We start from the raw sequence: 25,773 nt of genomic DNA, 5'->3' as shown, positions 1-25,773 counted from the left end.
AACACCTATCCTGCGCGAGCTGCACTGGCTTCCTGTGGCCTACCGGGTGCGCTTCAAGGTACTGGTTACCATCTTCAAAGCGCTCCATGGCACAGGGCCCAGTTACCTGCGGGATCGCGTCCTGCCCCATACATCCCTGCGACCCATTCGCTCACACAGAGAGGGGCTACTCCGGGTGCCGTCCTCTAGAGAGTGCCAGAGGGCGGTGCCCAGGAGTAGGGCCTTCTCTGTGGTGGGCCCTACCCTTTGGAATGACCTCCCCCCAGACATCCGGACAACAACCGACCTTCGCTCCTTCCGTATGAAGCTGAAGACCTACCTGTTTTGTCAAGCCGGCCTGGCATAACGTTACAATCTTGCCACCCCAGGTCATTTTATAATGGGAAATTTTGTTTTTTAAAGTTTTTAGAGTTTAATATTTTTGGGGTTTTAAATTTTGTAAGTATGCTTATTTATGGACTTATTTTTACCTCCTCTGCACGATATGTGGTGCTATCTTGATTATTGCTCTGTACGTCGCCCCGAGTCCCTGTGGGGAGAGGGGGCGACTAATAAGTTCAATAAAAATAAAAAAAATAAAAATAAAATTGAGACCAAATTAATTGGTTTTAAAAGGCAAGTGGAAGAGACTTAGAGGAGGGGCAGGTAGCCTTATTGTAGGGAGAACCACTTCTTTTAAACTGAGCATTGTTAGGGATCAGGGCCTGACATGGCTACCAGAAAGGGAGAACGTTGAATTTGAAGTTGGTTTCCCCACCAACACTGTTTGTCCTTTACTACTGAATTTTGGTAGTGCAATTTGGGAATGCTCCAGACAATGCCAAAAGGGTCTCCAGAGGTTAGCTGTGGGCCATGAGTCTCCACCTCTTTATTTTGAGGGTTCGATCATCTTTTATTCAACAGTTGTTGCTAGGGCTTTTCTTTTCTTTTCTGTACTCCCTCGAGTCACCAATGAGACCCTAGATTAAAAATGTCATTTCTACAAAAATGTCCTAGAGACTGGTCCACCTTGTGAAATGCAAAAAGCAAACCCTCCAGGACTTTTCCTTTTAATATATCTATATATACAAAAGGTGATAGAGCTGCTTTTTTACAAATAAAAGAAAAGTTACTGCCAGTAATTTCTAGCAACCCAGAGTACATAAGAAGTAATATTCCCTGGAGAAGCACATTGCTGGAAAAAGCTAGCTAGGACATTGCGGCACTTTCCTCACATTAAAAATAAAAATAAAGCTTTGAAGTCCTGTTTTAAGCAAATGTCACCCTCAAGAGAACAGAGTTTTATTCTACAGGGATGCGCTATTTTATACCGTGTTCCCGTCGCATTGCTTTACCGCTGCATTTAGCCATCAGGATGACTTATTTGTGTTCATTAGGCCACGGAACAAGACTATATAGCAAAAGTGACCTGGAGAGAATGCTTCTGTGTAATACAAACTGTTTTATGTGTTGTGAGGGAGCCGGCAGACTGGGCAAGTAGCTGGGCAATTTAGGCAGAATACCAACTAGCAGCATTAAAACAATGCACCAAGTCGATGGAATCATGAGGCAGCTGAGATTCTGCAGTTGTGCCTATTAGACACACGTTGCTTTATGAAGAATCATTAGAGCCAAGAGAAGAGTAAATACATTTTATGGTGGCATAGAGACAAATTGCATTACTAAAAATCTCAGCTTGGAGCTGCATGATATTTTTCTTCCTCTGCTACCAAGAGAATTGACTTTTTCCATTTCTAGCCCCCACCCCCGCCCCCGCCACCCCACTTCTCTGCAGACCCGTAACTTGCTACCAGTACTGCATAGCCAAGAACACACATTTGTTGCTCATTGTTTTTCATTATCATTGGTTTAAGTGAGAAAAAGGACCCCCATATTTGTTTGCAAGATTATGAAAGGTAATAGATTCTTACTGAGAACTCTACCTCACTCCTGAGACTTTCCCGCTGGGGGCTTTATGTAAAACCTGTATTTTATCACAAGTTGCATTAGAGCCACCTTTCCTGGAAATACAGTCAGGGAAACGGACAATTAATGGGAAAGCAGAAATTAAGCAGTTGGTGTTTGGCCGGTCAGGGTGCTGGTACTCCTGAGTCCAGTATGATGCCAAAAAGTCACATTTCTGCAGTTGTCGGAAAAACATTTCTCCATCTCCATCTTGTGAGCCTGTTGAAATTACTAATATTTAGGTCACCATAAAATATTATAACCCCAATCCAAGGCCGAAAAATTTCCAGAGTAACATAGTACAAATGGGCACTGTGACATTCCCAGCTTTCAAGTTTACATTTTAGATAACAAAACACACAACGATCAAGGAGAGGGGGAGAGAAAAGAACAGAAGGGGCGGAAAAACCAAGTTCGGGGATCTTTTAAAGTTATACCTAGGATTGCCATTATCTAAACATCCAAGCAGCAACCGCCTAATTCATGTCTTATGCAAATTAGCCTAATTTGCATTTTAATCCATTTTTTAAATCCCAAGGCAGTTCCCAGAATAAAAATCACAACAGAACACATAACATCAAAAATAAAAGCAAATTAAAATCTCTAATAAATGCAATTAAAAGTTCTGCTTTGTAAATGGAATACCTATCAACTTCCCACTTGGAATTTATTTTAACAGATTTACCCTGGAAATATATAAAGGGCCACTGACAGTTCCCATTTTTTTTCAAGTGCGATGTTATTCTACCTACCACAACTGCTGTTGCTTTTCTTCATTATATACAAACCACTTCTGTGCCTTTGTCCATTTAAGGTCACGATACTCTTCTCTATGTTCTTTTAGGCTTGGCCTTCCACTAGGAACTACTTCTTTCTGCAACACCAAAGAGCAGGTCTTTGGTAGTACAATCACTGCTGCTATCACCCTTGTATTGTTCCTATGCTTTCCCATACAGTGCATTACATTGTGCTATATTCTGTGGAAAAATAAAGTAAAATGTCCTTGATCTACAACTTAGATCTCGATAGTTTGGCTAATTTTTTTACCTGGTTTTCCAAGAGCCATGGATGAGAGATATTCCCATTTTTCTTTCAAGAAGGAAAATCAAAATGTATATACACACTTACCAACTCTAGTCAGGTAGAAACCCACCTGATTGGTTTCTCTGTTTGATTTTCCCAGACTTCAATTGTCCGTTACCTGGACCAAGCGGTCAGCTCATTTATCCATCTTATGTGTTTGAATTCTCTCGAATGGGATTTTTCCCCATTCATTACAACTTCTCATTATAAATTATCCTGAAACTGTTGTGATGTCCAAAGCCCTATTTTTGGACAGTCTTCTCATCAAGACCTTTGAAAAAAACATTCTTGACTATATAATTAATGAACTAAGTTTTTTACAAATTAACAAGTACTTGCTATGGTTGGCTTATAGCAGTTGACTCTTTTGGAGACTTGTCTCAATGCAAGCCTGCAGTTCAAACAAGGAAATACATTAAATAAATATTCTAGAAAAATAGCAATGTCCTTTGTAAGGTTGAACAACTGTTGACAAATCAGCAAATCAGGCCTGCTACTCAGTCACCCAATTTTCTGGAGGGTTCCAAGCAGTGGTGGGTTCCGGATTCCGTTCCAACCTCAATACATGCATGAGTCCTACTTGTCAGCGAGGCTTCCGCAAGCTCTGCGATGCTCCAGCTGTTCAGCAGAGTGTCACGCAGGCGCTGTACATGCCATGCACATGCACGGAAGCGTGGAAGCCTTAAAAGACAGGTAAGGAGCTCGGGCGGGTGGGTGGGCCCTCCAGAGCACCCTACGAGAACGGTATCCAGTGCTCCAGACTGGCTCTGGTACTCCCGTACCGGGGCATACTGGCTGCAACCCACCACTGGTCCCAAGAGACAATCCACTGATGTGGTGGCATCACCACAAGGGATGAAATGGTTTTTTACAATCTGTTTATTTCAGGGGATTTGAGAGCAAGGGGATGTTTTTAACCCAACTGCCAGTCCCCTGCCAAAGTTTGACAGATGTAGCCGAACTGAATGTAAATTCTTCTTGAGTTTAGCTGTTCCAATTATTATTTAGTTACAGTATCTCCTTTATTAAATCTTATCTCACAAATCATTGTTTGGTAGCACTCTGTTTTACATGTGTTAGACAGCCCTATGTTTGGTTGCCATCATTTCCAAGGACTTGTATGAAACTTTGGAGAGATGCTATGTCAATGCAGACTTTAATTATTTAGATGGAAGCAGTGGCTTTATTTAAGGCCATTTGAGCTATGATTTCTAAGCAATCTAAACAATTATGCATAATAATAGTGATAATTTTAATAAAAGTTGCTTTAAAATGTGACATCATGATATATAAGGTTACATAAAATTTGATGTCACATTCCTGAGTCAGGTAATGCTTTAAAGAAGGGAATGAAAAAAAAAAAACAAATGATGTTAGGAATGTGCTTTGCAATATCATTGAAAAGAATGTGACTTTGGATGTGTTTGTAATATAAGTAAAAAAAAAATGGGGAATTTTTCTTCCCTATATCAATTTTTTCTGGCCAGGAGTTCTGGGAGGTGTAGTTCCAACATATTTGGTGAACATCAGAGGAAAATTATGGGATTAAATTAGGAGATGTTGTTATCACAGTTCACCAATATCAAATATAGAACATAATAGTTAAAATTAAGCCTTGAACTGTGAGATGGGTGACAAATACATTGGATAGATTATAGATAGATAGATAGATAGATAGATAGATGGATGGATGGATGGATGGATGGATGGATGGATGGATGGATGGATGGATGGATGGACTGACAGACAGACAGACAGACCATAGACAATATATTTGTATATTAAAAGAGTGTGCGCTTCTCTTTAACTTTATTATCTGTACATAAGTAAATAACTGATGAAAAGGCTCTTTTTTTAAAGTAAAAGTTTATACTTGAGTCAGAGTTTCCAAAGCATGGATTTCAATCTAGTTTTGGACTCTCCGGGTCTTTCTTGTGTTCTACAGTCCAGGATTTTTGACCATGAACCATCTACCCCGTCTCTCCTCTAAACTAATGTACAACTACACATCTACCTCCAACTCTCCTAAATATATTACTGAAGAACCCAATTGTTGATTTGACATCAGCTTTGGGATGACTTGTGGAACTGGCATTCTGGTCAAGTTGTTCTCATACCTTCTAAATTTAGCCATCTACTTCTTTTCTCCCACTCTCCGTGTCTGAAAAATGGAACAATGTGCCACAACTCACGATTGTGAAAAATATAGGGAGAGTTACTGATGTTTATATTTGCTGTGCTTCCTTTAGCATCACTGGGCTATCCGCAACAGGTTTTAGGTATATCTTCCCATCTAGCTAAGTAAGTTTTCTGTTGAATAGAAACTGAAATCAGACCTTTTCATCCAGAAATCTGTAGCATTTAAATGCATCCCTGTGGGCTACTGTATCTGGTATCACAGCTGGTACTCTTTTGTATACCAGACGCTCTTCTAAAATGCCAGCTCGGGTCTTATAAAGAGGTAGCAGCAGGCGCAGCTCTCCCACACATTGATCAATTCCTCACCATTTATTATTGCCCTTTATTTGTCTTCTGGTTAATATAGTTATAATAATAACATAAATAAACATATTAAATATTTATAGAAAAAAGATAAATACCACATTCATCCCCATATGTGAAAAACGGCAAGAAAAAAATTGGTGTCTAGGGATTTCTTCCAAGGGGAGCTTTGAACCTTTGCAAGTAATTGGCACTGAACCCTAGCTAGTCCTTTTTGGGTACAGATGTTTCAAGGAAAAGCCAAATGCATTTTAGTCTGGGAAGAAATGGCCAAACAGGAGAAGAAAAACAGGACAAGAAAATGAAAAGATGACGAGATGAGCTAATAAAGACATTGTTCCACTTCTTGAGATCTTTATTGAAAGCCATCACCAAAAACAAATCCCTAAAAAAGAGAGAAGTGCAAATCCTTCAAAAGCAATGTTTCAGAGAAGAAAGTGTAGGCATGAGATTCTACTTTCCTTATTTCATTAAGACAGCCACTTCTTGCATAGCTGCTTCCAATGTCAACTCTGTTTTTGCTGCGTATAATGTGCCGCTACAATACATTAGTTCTTTGGGGGAAACAAAATATGCTTGTGAGAGAGTTTCCACACACACACACACACACACACACACCAATGCTCCCTTAAGAAAAAGAAAATTATCCAAAGAAAGAGAACTTAGGTGAATCAGGATAGGAGATTCCCCAACAATTTCTCAAGAACATTCCTTCCATTCCCTCCTGTTGTGTAGCATCATTACTGAAAAAAATCCAGAGGGTTGATTTGCCAGAGAGGCTGAAGACTGCTAGATAAATTATTCCACAAAGCAAAACACCTGCGCGCGCGCACACACACACACACACACACACAGAGTTATATCAGGGCTAAAGATGTAAATTTCTCCAAAATTGTCATCTTCAAAGAACATTTTCTTCCATCAAACTGAATAAAAACTAGTTGGGGAAAGAAATCCAGGCAGATCTCTCTGCCTGGCATAACTCTTACAATCTTACTTAGGGCTTTGACTTCTCCTCTTTTAATATTTGAACATTTCAAGCTCCCTTTAAAATGCAGGCTCTGTGTAATATCTGAACCAGGCTTTGAGTTTCAAATATTCTCCCCTTTTGATGAGCGGTTCACTAATAATCATAATCACAACCCTACATGATCTCATATCATCACAACCCTAAATGATCTCATCACTGGAGATTTAGTCTCCCGTCTTTTAAAAGTTAGACTACAATATTTAAAATATATTGTCCCAATTTAGACATACCACCTCCTCTTGCTATTCAGATCAATGTGATTGTATATGGACAGTATTCAGAAAAATAATTTTCCTCATCCTAAGCAACAGAACGGCAGAACAGAACAGTGTTGTATGTCCCCAGTTTATTTGTCCTGTTGTCCCATTTATATTATCCACTTTAAATGAAAAAGAGGAGCAAGATTAACCAATAAACCATAATTTATTCAAAATGCTTCCTGAGCCTCCAGTCGAGGAAATGACATTTTCTTGATTCTTTTTCTTTCCTTGATTGGTGTAGACATGCAACTTTCTGTAAAAGATATGCATTCAGTTTGCTTGGTGGTGAGAATTTCAAAGAATGCATTTTTATTTTATTTTATTTGCTTTCCAGATGCTGCTTCACTTCCCTTCACTCCCCTTAGTTCTTTGCCTTCTTCATACAGGTATTAGAATTCATTTTATGGATGATTTGTTCCACTCCTGGCTGTGCTGCCATATTTTTGCCTGGAAGGTTGTAGTTAGGATGAGTAGATAAGATCAGAACACTGAATGATGCCTGATTTCCTGGCATTTCTTTGCTAAATTGATTATTATCCATGATGTGAGCCAGAAATGCTAGGGATACTTGGATGGATAATGAAGGAAATGTAAGTCTCCTCCAGATGTCTTTACAAGTTAATGAGTGCAGTGCCTGGCATTTATCCAGCTTAAAAGAGGGAGGATGCAGAGAGAGTTGTCTATTAAAATTTAATTTCTCTCCTCAAAAGATTTGGTCCAAAATAGTTTTCAGTATTATTTCTTAAAGCTTGAGACCAGGATGGAGATCTTTTTATTGAACTGACCTAGTGTCTCCCATTCAAACTGATGGAAATGGTCTTAGAAGAAGTGTTGCCAACATAAAGTTGTTCTTGTTAAAACTCAATCAGAGCTAGCCCAGCAGTTACATTATAGTAGCCAAGTTATGACTTTATTTATTGGTTTGTTCATTTGGACTTATTTGGCCAATGACTCTGGATGGCTTATATCTAAAAAGTAAAGAAAGGGGGAAAAGAAAAATAAACATGCATGTCCAGGACAAACAAGCCAATACATTTTTTAAAAAAAAAACTACAAAGAATGACTCAACAACCACCCTATATCCAGGCCTGGGAAGAAAGCCAAGTTTTCACTGATTTGTGGAACAGCTATAGGATCCTCATCAGCACTGCACACTTCTAAACCGCCTCCCGCCTCCAGTTTATCAACAGCTCTGGTTGCCTTGCCAGTTTAGCCAGATCTCTATCTGATGTCCACTTTCAAATAAGCATCAGATGTTAAAGAAGACTGGATACTGAAAAGGAAGAGAATAATTGCCTTTTACCCAAGTTGCCAGGGACTAACTTCTTCTAGTAGTGGGAGAACAGATTTCATGCAGATAAACTGAACATAAAGGATGAGCAAACTTTTTTGGCTGTGAATTGGGCTTAATGGCTTGGAAAGTGGCAAGAGCCCCAGTGCCCAAGGATAATAGCATAATGTAGGGACCCTGGTGTACAGGGATGGAATTGGGTCAGGGGAAACATGGCAGAGGACAGCAGGCAGAAGAGAAAGGATTTAAGAAATAGTTTTCTCTATGTATGTTCTCCTACCTGAACCCCTGATGACTGAAATCTAGTAGTTCAGATAGAAAGTGTTCCAAGTTGCAGAAAAGGAGCTTATTTCAAATGCAGCCTTAAAACACCTATTTCTGTGGTCTATGAGACAATTTGTTGTGTTTATATGTGTATACATGATTGCATGTGCATTTAATAAAGGGAATGTTGGGTCAGAATATAGATCCCTTCTGTCTGTTGCTAGCTTGGGGCCAATATTGGATATATATATATAAACTCAGATCTCAGCTGAAGAAAAGTTATTGCATTCATTGTATACCACAACTCAAATATTTGGGTGTTGGCCCACATTCCTACAATATCCTCTTTGAGCTGATTAATATGTTTCTTGATTGATAGAATTAAATATGGCAGTTCCATTTTATTTTATTTGGGTTCTATTAGAATGCTAGCCATGAAAATGCGATCTTCAGTCACATATTTGTGGTAATATAGAATCTGCCTGCTGTGTAATAGTGCTGTCTGCCTCTTCAGAACAGTAATCTGGGGAATAATGTCAAGGAAATCTTTTACTTCTTAGTTGTTAAGGATAGTAGTTGGTTCTAGAGTGGAATGATTTAAATTAGGTATGTAAATCACCACACCCAAAACTTCTGGTTTAAAGCATATTAATCAGATTTCCTATTTAAGGAAAAGTCAGCCTATCCATAATGCAAAGCAAGTAAAATGATAATTGCTCATCTCTCCAGTGTCCCAGAGCAAGGTAACTTGTTTCTCCTTCCTTCAAGTTACACTCAATAGGTGGCCAAAATTGATTATGTTCTTTGATTTAACACTAATAGTTCAATCTACAGATATATGCTTTTATTACCACAGTGAAGTTAAATTATACTTATCAACACCCATTCACATGCCAACAAACACACATAACGTCCCTCTTACATAGAAAAAAATTGAAAACAATCTAAGAATAGTGTGGGTTCAAGCAGATTTTTTTCTTTTGTTTAGACTTCTTTCTTTAATCATTAATTTTGGATATTACAGAGACAAGTTGTGACTTGACCCCAGTGATGGCATTTTTCCTAAAGAGACCAATGAAATAGCTGGATTTTATGTGGGGGGTTTAAGCATGTCTTGAATGACTAATAATTTATAATAGGTCAAAAAGTACATGAAATTTAGAGAGTTAAGAGAGAAGTCAGGGGAAGCATTATCTTGTAATAAAAATAAGATTTACCTCTTCTTTTGCTGCTCAGGGTGGCATGTCTTCCTCTATTTTACCTTCATGAATAATTCTGTGAGATCAACTCAACTACAACATCTAGTAATCTCATGGCTAAGTGGAATTTGAAGTTTCAAACTGGGTTTGTCCAGCCATAGGCCAGCCATCATGCTACTATATAGCACTTACCATTAGCAATCAGAAATTTGGCATCCATTTTCTAGAAAGTTCTGTTGCAAGTGCCATTCTAGCTGCCTTCCCATTACCCTAGTTGCTTCTGATTTCAGGTAGCTTACTTCCAGGAAAGTATGTATATAAAATTATGAGCTCAATAACTTAGTAGTATCTGATTCCTTCAACAGCCAGGCTGTGAATCTCTCAAGCACTATATTCACAACTTGCAATTGGAAATTGTCTTCTATGCAAAGTTTTGTATAGCTTTGGCCATCTAGCACATTTCCCATGGTGATCGTTTGGAAATCAATTAAATAAACATTCATTTCAGAAAACAATATGTGCAGACAAGAGCTTGCTCATTGGAGCTTGCTCTTTGATAAGGTCTGCCAGACCAGAAGCCTATTAAACACATATTTTATTAGCTTTAATGCTCCTTAGATGCCTATTATAGAGGTGTATGCTGCAGGATGATTCTGGGAAAGAATTTCTACAGGGAATGTTAACTGAACCTGAATTCATATTCATTGAGTTGGAAGTGCCAATTTAGACCATTGAATCTAACCCTCTGTTTAGTGAAGAGATTTCTACTTATCCTACTTGTGCTTAGTAAGTGTCATAGCTGCAGTTAAGTTTAGTTTGGTTTACAAACAGTTCAGTGTCAATTTTCAATACTGCATTTCTTAAATCTATGTCACAATTTATTTCCCTCATCATGGTGGCAAATGTCTGAAGAATAATTATAACCAAGATTGTCTAGATGTAGATATTGTGGTCCAAGACACTAGAACCCCTACCAGGATCAGGGATCCTGATAGTAATAAAGGACTGCAACCTGTTCATTTCTTTAGATCTTCCTTATCAGCATAAAAAATGAGGAGAATGGAGGCAAACATTAAGTGGGATATTACTTACTGAATGAATAAAGAGCACCCACGTTGGGATAAGATTAACTGGGAATTAACTAGAATTCTTCAGGGAAACAATGCATAAGACATTTAAATGTATATCTCTACTCCAAGATTGCAATAATGAAAGATATATAGATTGTTAATAGCCCTACTCACATTTTATGCATTCAGTGAAAGAACCAATGTGCAAGATCTAATATAGATGCAAATGTCAATTGATCCTTTGACAAAAAAATTGCTGCAAAGACACAGTATGACTCCAGTGTTTCATGCCATTCCCTTATAGGATCCTTAAATCTCCTGGTTCATGTGAGGAATAAGCAACCCACTCAAGCCTTGTCACTCAAAGGAGACAAAGGAAATATGTGGCAGCAAGTACATGTGCCCATCAATCCTGCAGGACCTTTCCAGGTAAGCAGATCCTATAATACCTGCTATTATGTCTTTGATTTAGTACAGCAAACCTTAAGGCAAAGATTGGTGAATGGTGAAATGTGCATCAACACAAGTTCAAGAAAAACAGAATACCTCTTTCTGGCCTTCTATAATAAAGCAGCTGAGGAGGCATGCCTCTCTCCCTCGTTGCTTCATAATAGGACTTAATACATCAGCACTAATATGTGGCTTGAACAGTTACTTGAGCTTTGTCATTGTTGAATAGGTTCTTACATGGAAAAGTGGATGGAGCTGCTGTCAAAAACATCAACCCTTCCTTATGGGCTATTATTCCTGGGGCAAATCAGGACCTAGTCAGGAAGTTCACACTATAATCTTCCACCTGCTCCATAGGAGAGAACTAGTTCTGCTTTCACGTGACAAAAAGATATGGGAAGGGCTATATCTAAGTGGTATGCAGAAGTCATAAGTGCAATTCTTAACCAAATACAGCTGGAAGAGAGTTCATATCTGGAACTCTAGTAAGCCATTGGCTGGTCAGAGCTAGATTTCATAAGGATAAGGCAGCTTCCTATCCCCACCTCTTATAGTAATGAAAAGTATACAAGTGATCCTGGTACCAAAGTATTTCTATGTAGAATGTTCTTGACTTGAGTCTCAGCTGGTGGGAATGCATGTAAGGGTGATGTGATGCTTATTGTTAAGATGACCACCGCTCAGCTGAAAGTATCCATGCTCCAATAAACAGCAACTGGTTACATGAGGAAACTTGTAGCACAGCAATGCCATGTTTTATAACCATATTACTAGATATTATCAGAAATTAGAAATGTGGAGGAAACTCAGAACTATTACTTCTGATTCACTGCATGTCTAGCTATGGAACCATCCATAATAGCAAGTCTCTTCCAATGTATGCAGTGTTATTTGTTAAATAGAAATGTTCAGATCCATACTGTGTTTCTACTGTAAATGCTATAAACAATCCAGAAAAATGTGATGTCCTGGGTGCCATTATCTGGGCTGAATCCTTGCTTTACCGTGTTTAATAGCATCTTGACCCATAAATATTTTGGAGTAAAACTTTGAGAGCCAGCTTGGTCTATGGTCCAGCTAGAAACCTTGAGAATCTAAAGTTTAGTTTCACTTTAGGCATGAAAGCTAGCTGGGTGACTTTAGAATCAGCACTCACTCCCAGCCTACAACATCATGCCTGGGTGACAAGCCAGTTAGTCAATTTTTGTCACAATCAATAGATGAACTTTCTCTTGATCTGAGGGAGGGGAAGCCTGTACATTGTGGTGGTGGGGAGGCTGGGTAGGAAGTAAAGCAGTATAGCTAGATAAATCTTACCTCCTATACATAGGTGTGTGTTAAACATTATTATGGAAATCTTGTATAGTTTCATGAAAGATTCTGTGGTGGTGTGTTCAATCTATGCAAAATTTAACCACTGTGCATTAATTTTCTGAGCTTTTTGTGAGCAGTTGCACACTGTGATTCTGCAAAGATGATTTATAAGTGCTATTCCATCTCTAGGTGGGATTTCAAATGTCTATTTTATTTTGGAAGTATATGAAGCATGTATAAATTGCACAAAGGTTTATGTTTACTATTAAGAACTAGACATGTTTATGATTGTTCTTTCATTATATAGATGAAAACTCGGTTATGGTCTTTTAAAAGCAGAGTTATGGTTGCAAATTGGCATAGAGATAGAATTTTTGTTCATATAAAGTTGCACAAAAACATATTTACCTAGCATTATCGGGTAAATGAACTCTGTTTATGTTCAGATTTTGTGTGAACTATTTGATTTAATATTGGTACCTTGAAATCCAGACTTTAAACTGCCAGAGTATAAAGCAAATTCTACTATCTTTTGTTATATCAACACTGCTGCTTTTTTTAAAAAAACCAAAATCTTAGCAAGCCTGTTCTTGGGGATCTTTTTCAGATCTGTAAATATTGGACAAGTATAAAACCAATATGCATCTGCAAAATAAATAGAACCATATAGAGGAATGAACAGGGCCATACATATCCATTTATTATTCTGAGCTTTTGTGTGTGTTAAAATCCAGAGGTATTTATCCCCAAGAATTTTATTGCAAATTTTATTCCTGGCATCTTATTTTCGTTGGTGAATGATTTGTTATGCTGCTTATACTGGGCGAGGCCATGAGCATTTGCTGCTTTTTTTTTTTTTACTTAGCACTAAAGTGTGCAATATACTGTACTTTGGGGTGCCATAAAACAATAATCTAGTTACTTGTAAGGCTGTTGCTTATTGCTTGTAGCTCAACTGTTGTTGTGTGCATAATGACAACAGGGATGGGCAACTAATTTCTTACCATTCAGTTGGTATGAGCTTGTTCCAGCTTGTTGACTCATAGCCTGGGGATGGTCTTTCCTTTTGCAGAAGTGTCTCTGAATAGGTTGGACTGCAGAGAGGCATAAAAAGCAATGCTACAATGCTACAATGTGTGTGTGAGAGAGAGGGGGGGATTCATTTTCATTAGAGGGTGTGTCATGAGGCTTATATAATCAACATTTTCCTCCTTTCTATCCAGTGCATTTCTCCTTCATCAGGCTATGAGAACTGAAGAAGAACTGGAACATTTCCAAGTACTTAGTGACTAAAATGTAACACCAGGCTCTATATAACCAATATATACACGGGGAAGCTGTTTTGCTGGGGAGAATTATGGCTAAGGCCATATACACGCTTACCTGGCCTTAAGTACCATTTAATTCAGTAAGACCTCCCTCTAAATAGCTACATATAGTTTGCACTGTGAAAAGAGCTGCTAATAACTGAAAGTGATGTAGGGATTTTTTTTCTACATGAGTATTCCATTGCAGGATTAATATAGAGAGATACCACACTGCCTCAGAGAAATTCTAGACAATGAACTGGAAAATTCACAAAAGAGTAAAACAGAGAGAAAATAGTATTACATCACATCATATACAATATATGGCCAGTATGTTGCCAACCCGGTTCTGTGTAGCCAACTTAGTAGCAATCAGTACGTTAGCTAGGAGGGAAATATTGCATTTCCCCCAAAACAACGTATTGATCTCAGAATGGAATATTCTTACAACAGAAATGCTGCCTTACAGAAAAATAGAACAAGACAGAAAATTGGAAACAAATGTGCATTTATAGTATTCATACACAGACAAAGTCCTATTTTTATGGAAAACAGAGCAGCTGAGCATAAAAAATCTGCCCTTTGCTTCCTACACATAAATATACACACATGATATCATTGCCAGTAGGAATGCTGGAGGAATCTCTTTTCAACCTGAATTGATCTGCCCCTTCTAGAGAAATGTGCAGATCAGAACTTAGTAGTCAGATGGATTTTTTTCACTTCCCTTAATATTACACTGGAGTTTTGTGGCTCAGAAAAGAAAAATCAAAAAGTATTTAAACTGTGCATTCGAGAATAAAGGGAAGGCATCACGCTTGTTTTCTAACATGTTCAAAAGATACGTACTGAAATAGATGTAAGCGCCAAGGTTGTGTAGATCTTTTTTACAAACCTCAGACTTGCAGAATGAGCAAGGAATAGAAGGGAATTACCGATTAACATTTTCAAATGCCCACCCCAGCCACACTTGCCTCAGGTAAAATAAAAGCACATAGTTGGTTAGGGGCAAATGAAATTTCACAGCCTGTAATACACAGATCTCCATCTGGTCTTTATTCTGAAAATCTCCCATCACAGTATTCAGCAAATAGGAAGGCAGCAACACTGAATATCCACTGAGTACGTGAACAGTATGAGGAGGCTTCGTGCAGGGCTTTATATCATCGGAAGACAGGTAATGGCAGGCTTGTAGTCTTCTCCTGCATAATGGGACATGAATGCAGAGGTTGGCTCTGCTCCTGAGGGAATGGGAGGTGAATGGGCCTCTGCCCTCGCTGCCTGTAAAGTGTTGTAACCATGGGAACAGCACGGGTGGCATGGGCTAATGAAGCTGTAACTGTCAAGCTCAGAGAATGAAGGAGCCCCCTGTGATTCCAAAGTCAGGAGTACAGGGGGAGAAGGATAGCTCTGGCCTTCACAGCAGCCCGAGTTGCGGCAATTTTAGCACCCAAGCTGATGATGCAGTTCATTTTGTCCCTCGATCCGCTCTTGGGGCGGCCTCCCTCATATCAAGGCAGGGACAAAAGGCAAATGAGCAGTGACCCGTTCTAATAAGAGATGTCACCGCTGCCCCAATGGTTTCATCCTATCCCCCCATACATTAACACCCCTTTACATTGGCCACAAAAGGCATGCAGAACTGGATTTCATTGCAAAATAGAGGTACTGTAACAGTAACAAATTAACAGAGTTAGAAGGGACCTTGTAGGCCATCTAATCCAACCCCACGCCCAAGTAGGACACCTTACACCATTTCTGACAAGTGGCAGTCCAATCTCTTCTTGAAAGCTTCCAGTGACGAAGCTCCCACTGTGCCAAGCTGTTGGCATGTGACCTACTTTATGTTTCAGAAATGAAGCCAGAATTTGTGAATAGGGCAATCCAGCCCTGCAGAGTGGAAGGCTGGGTATTCCCATACCTTTGCATGTGACACATTTGCTGTGACTGCAGCCCGAACAAGCCACCTACTCTGACACCCAATTTACTTTCCCACAACCTCAGGCATGCAGAATTCACTTCTGTGTGGGAGGGATGCTGTCTGTCATGAACACTTCTGCAGGTAGAAAGAAGGGCTGGGTCTTTTTGAAAAAAGACAGAAGTTGTTGGACGAACTCTGGAAAGGAGTAGGATTTAAGATCAGTCCACACATATTTTGTTTAAATCCAGATAATTGAAGCACAGGAAACGTCTGCTTCAACAGCCTTCTTGGAAGAGGCCAGGAATTGTATGGCATTTAATTTCTGGTTCTTTATATTGCGCTAATTATCTAGTATTTCTCTGTGCAGGGTGGTGAATTCTGTGTGGTGTTTTTTAACCATTCTTCAGGCTGGACATGGAAATATTCTATATAGTGTTTGTGCAGTTCGTAATAATGAATTGCAGCATTTCCCATCTCACAGGGAGAATCTGCTGTTTGTAGCAGACTAGTACCATCTTCCAATGTCTTTGGAAATGTTCTTTTTTTAATATTTTTTTTATTTTCAGACAAACACAAACACACAACACATACAACATAAAAGCCTCTTCAACCAGACACAGTGTGTCGATTGGTTACAAAATATTTCTGTGTCCTTTCCATAGTCATCACTTGAATTCTATCAAAATTCACATATTGACTCCCGCCAGCACGGCTTTCTAAAATGTTTAAAAATCTGGCCCCAAATTGTTGGAAGTGTAAAAAAACACCAGGCACTTTCTATCATATGTGGTGGACGTGCAGTGAGGCTAAAAAATATTGGAAAATGATTCAATCATGGTTAGAACAAATGGTGGGAGAACAAATTATGTTTAAACCAGAAACTTTTCTCCTAGGCATAATACCGGAGGGGTTTAAGAAAGATACACTCTATCTAATCATACATATACTAACTGCAGCGCGCATAACCTATGCACAGCATTGGAAAAAAGAAAATACACCATCAGAGCTAGATATAATCAGAAAAGTGTTGGCCTGTGCAGAAGCAGATAGGCTCACTTTGGAACTTAAAAATAAAGGGGAATCAGAATATTTTGAGGTATGGAATAGATTTTATGATTGGTATAAGTTAAGATGACAAGACTGGAACAAATGTATATATTGTGATCGAACAGAAGGACAGACAATGTATTAAGTAGATTAACTGTTAATGGTTGAAACTAGCTGTACATAATGTGAATATACGATCACCCCGACTCCGCGGCATTGCATTGTTTTAAATGTAAAAACAATAAAAATATATATTAAAAAAAATTCACATATTGACAATCAAGATATCTTTGTATACATTGTTATTATGCTTCCTCCTAGTCTAAGTCATTCTATCATTTTAGCATTGATAACATTCTCTAATAGTTTCCAATTCCATGGTTTTCCCACCATTGTTAGTATCATCAATCTAATATACTTGTATACAAATTGATATAATTATTAAACATCCATTAGGCTATTATTGCATCCTTTCAACATAAGGCATATTAAATTTAAAGTAAATTTATATCAAGACATTTTATTACATCATCCTGAAATCATCCAATGATATTATATCTTTATATTCTATTCTATATAAAGTTGTGTATCTTTTATAAAAAGGCTTTTCAACATCATCTCCATAATCCTCACTTACAGTATTGTATAACATTTCATATTAGCAATCTAGTATATATAAATGCTTTATCATTATTAATCATTTATTTGACTATAGCTATTATTACATTGTACATAGCACTCAAACTTTAACTACATTTAACTAAAATTTGTTGTGACATTTCATTTCATCATCCTGTATCCTTCCAGAGATAGTGTAGTCCAACATCTCTTGCCATTTGTAAAGTCTGTATTCTAAGTGTTTTCTTGATAAGTCTTATGTGGACTTCTCTTAAGAACTTGTTGTTCATTGCATGTCTTATAAGAATTTGAAACCCTCTATCTGCTCTTTTTAGCAGCTTAACTTTTGTTATCATTAGTGCTTCTGCCGAGATTACTCTCATTATTTGTGCCAAATTTTCTTTCCTTTCTTCATCTATTTTCTGACATCTGAAATATAGTTCGGGTTCATCGATTTCTCCTTTCCATATTTCACACTTGTCATTTCCTTCCACTCTCAGTTTGCTGTCAGTGTCAACAATTTTCTTATCACTTTCATATGTCTCTGTTATTTTTTCAGCTCTGTCCTCAAACTTCATCACTGTCCCCGTACTTTCTGTATTTTGATCTATAATTTCAAGTCTCTTTTCAATTCTCGCTGTAATTATTAAAACTTTTTGAATTTCTAAGAAAATTCTTTGCAAATTTAGTGTCTTTTCTTCTTCACGTTGTGCCATTTTCCAGGTTATAAACACTGCAAAAACATCTGAGACTTTTAAGTGAAACAAATTCAGTGGAGTTTTTCAAATCAAAGCTTTCTCTTTCCTTGAAAGGAACACCTGTATCAACAAAATGTTTTCCACTGAGCCTTTCAGTAAACAAAGCTTTTAGCTTTATCAGATATTGCCAAGCCACTAGATGGCAGTGTTACCTCTTTTCCATCTGTTTCTGCCTCTCTCTGTAAACACCAAGTTCCAAGAGAGGGGGAAAAAGGAAAAAAATATGTAAAAATTACACTCCGTCCAAGCCTTACAAGAGAAGAAGCTTTTAATCCACGAATACAAAAAATGGAAAAAGTATAGAGGAAGAAGGAAAAAAAGAGACCAATCCAGTTTAAAAGTAAGAGGCATTTGTAAAAAGTCCATCCATGGAAAACAAACAAAGTTAAGGTAGAAAAGATAACACGATAGTCTTAAACCAGGGTTCACCACTTATTTTCTTCTGTCTTCAATTTTATTTTAAATTCCAATTCTTTTGGGTTTTCCCTTCTCTAACAATAAAAAATTTTCTCACCATTTCGACACCACTCCTGTACTGCTTCTGTTTCAGAGGCTTGTCCCAACCTTCTGCAGTCATTTTGGCTGCTTCTCTTGTAGCTGGCAAAAAGAGCTTTCTCCTGAATCAATCAGGGGCTTTGCGATGCCCCTGAGATCAGCACGACATGCTCTTTCCTATCACTGTTCCTTCAGAACAGTTTAGGTCCAAAAGGACCATCCAGGAACAGAGATATCGACAGCAATCCTGGACCCCCAAGATTGCATGTCGTGTCATTGCGACGTAAGCCCCACCACTCAGAAATGTTCTTGTTTAGTTGCCAACTCGGAACAGCTCTACAATTTATCTTTATCAATGCTGACTATGTTTTAATATATAATGTTAAAAGGGAGGTTGCATTTTATAGTAACTTTTTAAATAAAGTTTCATTTATTTGTCTATCTCTCAAGAACAGGAGGAAGGCCTCAATCGTATACCTCCATGTTACACAACTAGGAATATTGCAATATTGAAATTCTTTTGCTTTTTGTTTTTCACCTTTTAATTGGCAAAAAAAATGTAAGATAGTTTATGGGTGGATATCAGGGGAAATCATCCTGGGATTAGACAGAGGCACAGGAAACTATCAAGCTCCAATGCAGAGGCAGGGCCTGGATATGAAACTTGAAATGGCTTCCAAGAGGTTGTTTAAAGCCTCCAGCCTTCTACCTTATCGGCTCAGCAACACCTTGCAGACAATTCACTGATAAACTGAAACTTTTTTTAAAAAAGACCTCACAGACAGCCCCAAAAGGTGCAGTTGTCAAAAAGAATTATAAAAAAAAATGTAGATTTGTGAAGGGTAACAAAGAAGAGCTGAATTTTCTTTTCTCATTAAATTTCACCAAGATTCATTAATTGTCTCAAAGTTTAACAATAGCAACAAACAGAATATTGCAGAACAATCTAATATAGAAGAGATCATTTGGGGCAAAAATATCACATCTGTCTCTTGTTTATTTGTTTTAAGCTGGTCTAAATTTCTATCTCATCTGGGAGCATGAGAGTCAGTTATCACACCCCATCATGGCCCATCTGGGGATGACTGAAAGTTCTAGGAAACTTTGGGGCAAGTAGACAATGTGTTGAGTGGGATCTAGTGGCCTTTGGGGACTAATGGCTTTAGCATCACAGGAAGGCAAACTAATATTCTTGTTGCAAAGGTGAAATTTTTAGATGTTTAAAACCTTTCTAAGTCTGATTTTTTCTTCTCTCAGATCATCTTTGAAGGTGTCCGTGGGACAGGTTCTGAGGGAGATATTGCTATTGATGATGTTACTCTGAAAAAAGGTGATTGTCCAAGAAAGCCAATTGTCCCAAATAAAGGTAATTATACTTGATGAATTGTATGTGTCACTGCATCCCAAGTTAAAGGGGAAAAATTGAGAAAGCTATGTACCATATATGAATCAGCATGTATGTTTACATATAATAATACTATATTTATACATAATAAGAATATACTTATTCATAATCAGCATATACTTGTTCAGAGAGACAGAGAAATTATTGGCTGCAATGTATCAAGCTCATTTAATGTATTGTAATGTCCCAGGTTAATGTTGATGCCCAACATGGTTCTTAATTGCCTAGCTACAGAAAATAACGAAATGTTTATTATTCCTCAGTCTCTTTGATAAATTTGTTACCAAGGAACTTGGAATTTTAGAATCTACAGACCCGGGAAAATGGTGATTGTAGCAATATCCATAGCATACAAAACAAGATAATATTATTCAATAATAATTATAAAAAACTATGATGATGGATGGATGATGGATGTATTGATTTTTATTATGTAGTCTGAGACAGAGATGTCTTCCAAAATTATAAATATATTTTCCCTGGGTATACTTGTCTCAAATTTTCCCACCTATCCTATGCTAAGGGCAACAGAATTAATATCAGGGAGGAGACTATTCTTTTCACTTTGAGAAGTATCCTTAATCGATATATTTATTTGAAGCAGAACATGATTAAATTATTTTGTGAAGTTCTGCTTAATGGAGAAAAGGAAACACTGGGCCATCTATAATAATATGTATGTAGGATGTCCAGAATTAATCCTTGGCGTTTCTAGCTTAATAAAACAAACAAGAAAGCAAACAAAAAAATGGGATCAGGTACCAAATGACAGGAAAGTGATCTTTCTGCATTAGATCCCAGAAAGTCTTTATTTGTTGAAATAGGCACTGTTGAGTGATTGAACAAATCACAGGATCATTAATTTGGATGAGGCCATCATATCCAACTTCTCTGCTCAATGCAGGGATTTCAAATTAAACCATTCCAGAAAAGTGGCTGTCTAATTTCTGTTTGAACCTATCTGAAAAGGGGAGCTATCTCCCTTTCTGGATAATTGCTTCCACTGTCAAACAGAACTAAATGTTAAGAACTCTTTTTTCTAATGTTTTACTGGAATCTGACTTCTTGTCAGATCTCATCCTTTATTTTGCGTACTGCACTCTGGAATGAGAGAGGACAGATCCTGATGTTTCTCTATGTGACGTCTTTTCAGGCATTTGAAGAGTACAGCCACATCCCCTCCCAAATATCTTTTCTCAAGGCAAACATGCTATCCATCTTTCTTTAGAAGGCTTAGTTTCTAGTCCTCTGATCATCTTTCTTAGCCTCCATTGATCCCGTCCCACTGCTTCTGAATCCTTCTTAAAGTGTGGATATAGTACAGGTGTTATATGACCAAACAAGAATACAGTTATTATCTAGCCTGTTATGAGGAAGCTTTCTACATTAGTTCATTGACCATTGTCCTTAGACAATATTTTAAATATTTGTTCTACTCTTCAAAGTATGGATTTGTTTTTATAAAAAAATCTGAAAGAGAGACAAAATCTAAACATATCTTTTATTTTACATGTCTAATGTGGCCAAAAAATTGGTTATGGTAGTGCAATACAATAACATCTAAAACACATTGGTTTCTGAAATATTCAGCTTGCACAGTAAAACTAGACATTTAGGATTCTACGTGTCTTCTTGTTTTCATGTGATTTCAACTTTCAGTACAGGTAGTCCTCAACTTACAACAGTTCATTTAGTGACTGTTCAAATTACAATGGCACTAAAAAAAGTGACTTACGTCGGTTTTTTCACATTACAACCTTTGTAGCATCCCCATGATTATGTGATCAAAGTGTAGATGCTAGGTGTGTATACTTATGACCATTGCTGTGTCCCAAGATCATGTGACCTTTTGTGACCATACGACAAGCAAAGTCAACAAGGAAGCCAGATTCACTTAACAACCACTTTACCAACTTATCAACAGTAATGATTCACTTAACAACTGTGGTAAAATGGGGCAAAACTCATTTAACAAATGTCTTGCTTAACAACTGAAAATTGGGGCCCAATTTTGGTTGTAGGTTAAGGACTAAGTGTACATCCAATTATTTTGTTTTGGTGGGTATAATCTTGGAATTTTTGAGATTATTCTTTCATTCCACAGTCATTTGTTTTGCAAACCATTGATAATTTTCATGAGATAATTTTTCTCTTTCTTTCCCTACAGCAGTTGCCCTTCCAGGAAATTCTGCTGTCACCCAACACACATCTTCTCTCTGCTGGCCGCTACTTTTCTTTCTTTACGTGCTGCTCAGATGATAGCAGTGAATGCTCCCATTGTCTGAGACATTCCTCCTCCTTTCCTACTTGGTCTCCCTCTGCTCCTCTATCTCCCCCTCCTCACTGGCACACCAAAGTGTCCATATGTTACCAAAGACTAACATGCATGACTACACAAAAGGGATCCAGCTAAGAACCTAAGGGATTCCTGGAGGAAGTCATACTGTCTAAAAACAATATATATATAAATAAAGAAGAGAGAAAAAACAAACAAATGAAAGAAAGAGGGAGGAAGCAACGGAAAGAAGAAATGGAAGCAAAGAATGAAAGGCAATGCTGAGGATGAAAAAGATGTTTAAAAGGATCAGTGGAAAGGAGGAAGGCATGTTCCTTTAAGAACAGAGGACAAGACTTCCTCAGGGAAGTAGGAACTTTTGTTTAAAACAAAAACAAAATATACTAAAGCACAAATTTCTACCAGAACTGTTACCTTCTTGGCTGCAGAACCACAGTTTAGAAGACATTCTAGCATACACAGTGCCATCCTTTGGAATCTCTGTGTTAAGACTTCTCCCTTACCGGTTTTGCCTACAACCTGTTTACTGCAGCACCACCTCCTCATACTTCTCCCACTCATCTCTGGTGACCACCGAACCTTGTCCTCATTTGCATGTACTTCTGAGTCTTCATATGCGTTTTTAAGACTCTCGTGTATTTACTCGTCCATCTATAAATTTGCCTTGACCCATCCATCCCCAACTTCAACTCAGCAAAGCAAAGAGATAGACCTCTTGTGGATTATGGAGATGAATGGAGAAATCTAGGGCAAACATAAGCTGCAGGTTCAGCTGTTGACATCCTTCACCTACCCATCTCTTTTCTCTTTTTTTAGGCTGCTCACTTCTCTCCTTTAGTACTTATTTTTTTTCCTACCATCCCAGAGACAGATTGTCAATACAGCACAGAGACTAAAAGGAAAGGCTTCTTGTTTGAGGACCAAAGTAAAGAAGCTGAGTAGTGACACTGCAGTCAGTTACTATCAAAGCATGAGCTTCAGAAGCCTTAAGGCAAGGATTTCCTCCACCTTTTGTTGTTGTTGTTGTCATTGCTGCTGCTGCTAATTTATCTATTTCCTTTTAGTAATTCAAGCATTACAGCCCCACTTCTTTTTTTAACTACAAGGGGAGTCATACAGATGCACCCTTATAACATCTGAAATTGCAATATCTCCTTGTCGGTTGTAGAACCTATTCTTGACATATTATTAATCAAAGATGCTGCTACCATGGTGCTTGATTTGCTATTGAAGGATTGGGTAGCTGTATTGCAGCTGCACAATGAGGTGATAGACAACTGTAAGCAGAAAATAAAACTGTCCCTACATAAAGGAACCAGGATAGGCATGCTGTTATAGTTTTGAAGAAAAATATACAGGTAGTCCTTGTTTAGTGGTCACAATTGGCATCAGCACCTTGGTTGTTAAGCAAATGATCACTAAGTAAATTGGCAACTGTGCTTATAAACTGACATCAGCTTTGCTTTACAGACCTGTGAAGGTCAGAAATGGGAGGATAGATCACAAAGGTACTGTTGTAACTGCAGACTGTTGCTTCATGAGGCAGTCACTAAACGAAGACTACCTGTACTTAGATTTCATTCAGTGCAGAAAAACAGAGGAAAAAACACCCACTGTTTTCAGGGACACCACATTACCACTGTGAGAGGAATGTTTTCTCAGGAAAGCCCAACTTGCACTTGGTAGTCCTGACCCTGCAAGATCATTAAAGCCAACTCTAAATCATTATATAAAGAAGAACCAGTTTACCTATTAGGGAGACATTACTACAGCAATGACATACTCTGCATACATCTTAATGGGTTCCTAAGTCTTCTAGCAGCATAAGTTTTTTTCTCCATCCAGTCTTCCACACCAAGTTGCTACCAGACTCTCTGGACTACAGTTCTCATGATCTTCAGCTGACTGAGAATTCTAGCACTTGCAGTCCAACTTGCTTTGAGAGCATTAGGCTGGGGAAGTTGATCTAGCCATTCAAATACTTGCTAAATGCTGCTTCAAAACTCCTGTCAATAAAAACATGTTAGATTTGTGTTTGGAAACAATGACCCCCATATATTTTGGGCCCAAAACCCAGCCTGAAGATGGCAAGTGAGACCTCTCTGAAACATTGCCAAGACAATCTCAATCTTACATGGGAAAAGACCCGAATACAACAAGACCAGCATACCTACACCCGTGAAAATCTACAAAAACACATACACACACACACACATGTATGTATTGTGTCACAACCCCTGGTATGCCCAAATATGGGAGGGAGCATACTCCTTCCCTTTTCTGTCTATTGGTTCACCCTAGGAGCCATCCAGGCAGAAAGCCATTTTTTAATGTTGCCTTGTTAAATTTGTGTTGTGCTGATAAATAAATAAAGGGAGACTAGTATAGATCTATTTCAAGCTATTTAGCTCTCATCAGCTAGCCATACCCTTACTGGGAATTGAACCTGGGCTGTATTACATATTAGGCAGATGTATTAGCCACTAAACCATAGGCTCTCCTCCTTTATCAGCTAAGCCAGGGAAATAGGTATGTATTGTGTCACAACCCCTGGTATGCCCAAATATGGGAGGGAGCATACTGCTTCCCTTTTCTGTCTATCGGCTCATCGACTTTCTGCCTGGATGGCTCCTAGGGTGAGCCGATAGACAGAAAAGGGAAGCAGTATGTTCCCTCCCATATTTGTGCATACCAGGGGTTGTGGCACAATACATACCTATTTCCCTGGCTTAGCTGATAAAGGAGGAGAACCTGTGGCTTAGTGGCTAATACAACTGCCTAATATGTAATACAGCCCAGGTTCAACTCCCAGTAAGGGTATGACTAGCTGATGAGAGCTAAATAGCTTGAAATAGATCTATATTAGTCTCCCTTTATTTATTTATGCAATATATATATGTCCTTTCCCGTGTAAGATTGAGATTGTCTTGGCAACATTTTGGCGAGGTCCCACTCTCCATCTTCAGGCTGATGTTTTCGGCTTCGTGCTTGTGCGAGTAAGGCGTGGTCGGAGCTGTCGTCTTTCTATGAATTTTGGTGGGTGTGTGTGGAGTGCTGGCTTTGTTGCTGTAAGTGGGTTGATTGGCTGTGTAGTTGCATCCTGATTGGGAGATGGAGTTGATGTTTGTAGATTGGTCAGCTGTTTCGTATCATCCAGTGTGGCTAGGTGCTGGCTGTGTGTCTGTTATTCTTTTATGTTGTAATGACCTGGGTGGTGGGTTCGCACAAGCACAAAGCCAAGAAACACCAGCCTGAAGATGGCGAGCGGGACCTCGCCGAAACATTTCCAAGACAATCTCAATCTTACACGGGAAAAGACCCGAATACAAGATCAGCATACCTACACCCATGAAAATCTACGAAAACATATATATATATATATATATATATATATATATATATATATATATATATATATATATATATATATATATATATATATATATATATATATATATATATATATATATATATATATATATATATATATATATATATTACAAATGTACTAGTAGGATG

The 25,773-nt window shown here is 38.1% G+C and overlaps 1 protein-coding gene across 1 annotated transcript in view; it reads left to right on the top strand.

Moving 5' to 3' along the window:
- MDGA1 (MAM domain containing glycosylphosphatidylinositol anchor 1) overlaps positions 1 to 24,809 on the top strand; it is a 341,865-nt gene extending 317,056 nt beyond the window's left edge. The window contains exons 15-17 of the mRNA XM_081942783.1: positions 10,948 to 11,072; positions 19,811 to 19,919; positions 22,126 to 24,809. Coding sequence (XP_081798909.1) covers positions 10,948 to 11,072; positions 19,811 to 19,919; positions 22,126 to 22,217 — 326 coding nt within the window. The 3' untranslated portion in view covers positions 22,218 to 24,809. The remainder of the gene's footprint in view (positions 1 to 10,947; positions 11,073 to 19,810; positions 19,920 to 22,125) is intronic.
- Positions 24,810 to 25,773: the final 964 nt, after the last annotated feature.

The sequence above is a fragment of the Natrix helvetica genome (assembly GCF_964273705.1).
Source record: "Natrix helvetica genome assembly, chromosome: 2".
Classification (NCBI taxonomy): Eukaryota; Metazoa; Chordata; class Lepidosauria; order Squamata; family Natricidae; genus Natrix; species Natrix helvetica.
The sequence above is the reverse complement of the archived record's forward strand: the minus strand, read 5'-3'. Positions and strand labels throughout refer to the sequence as shown.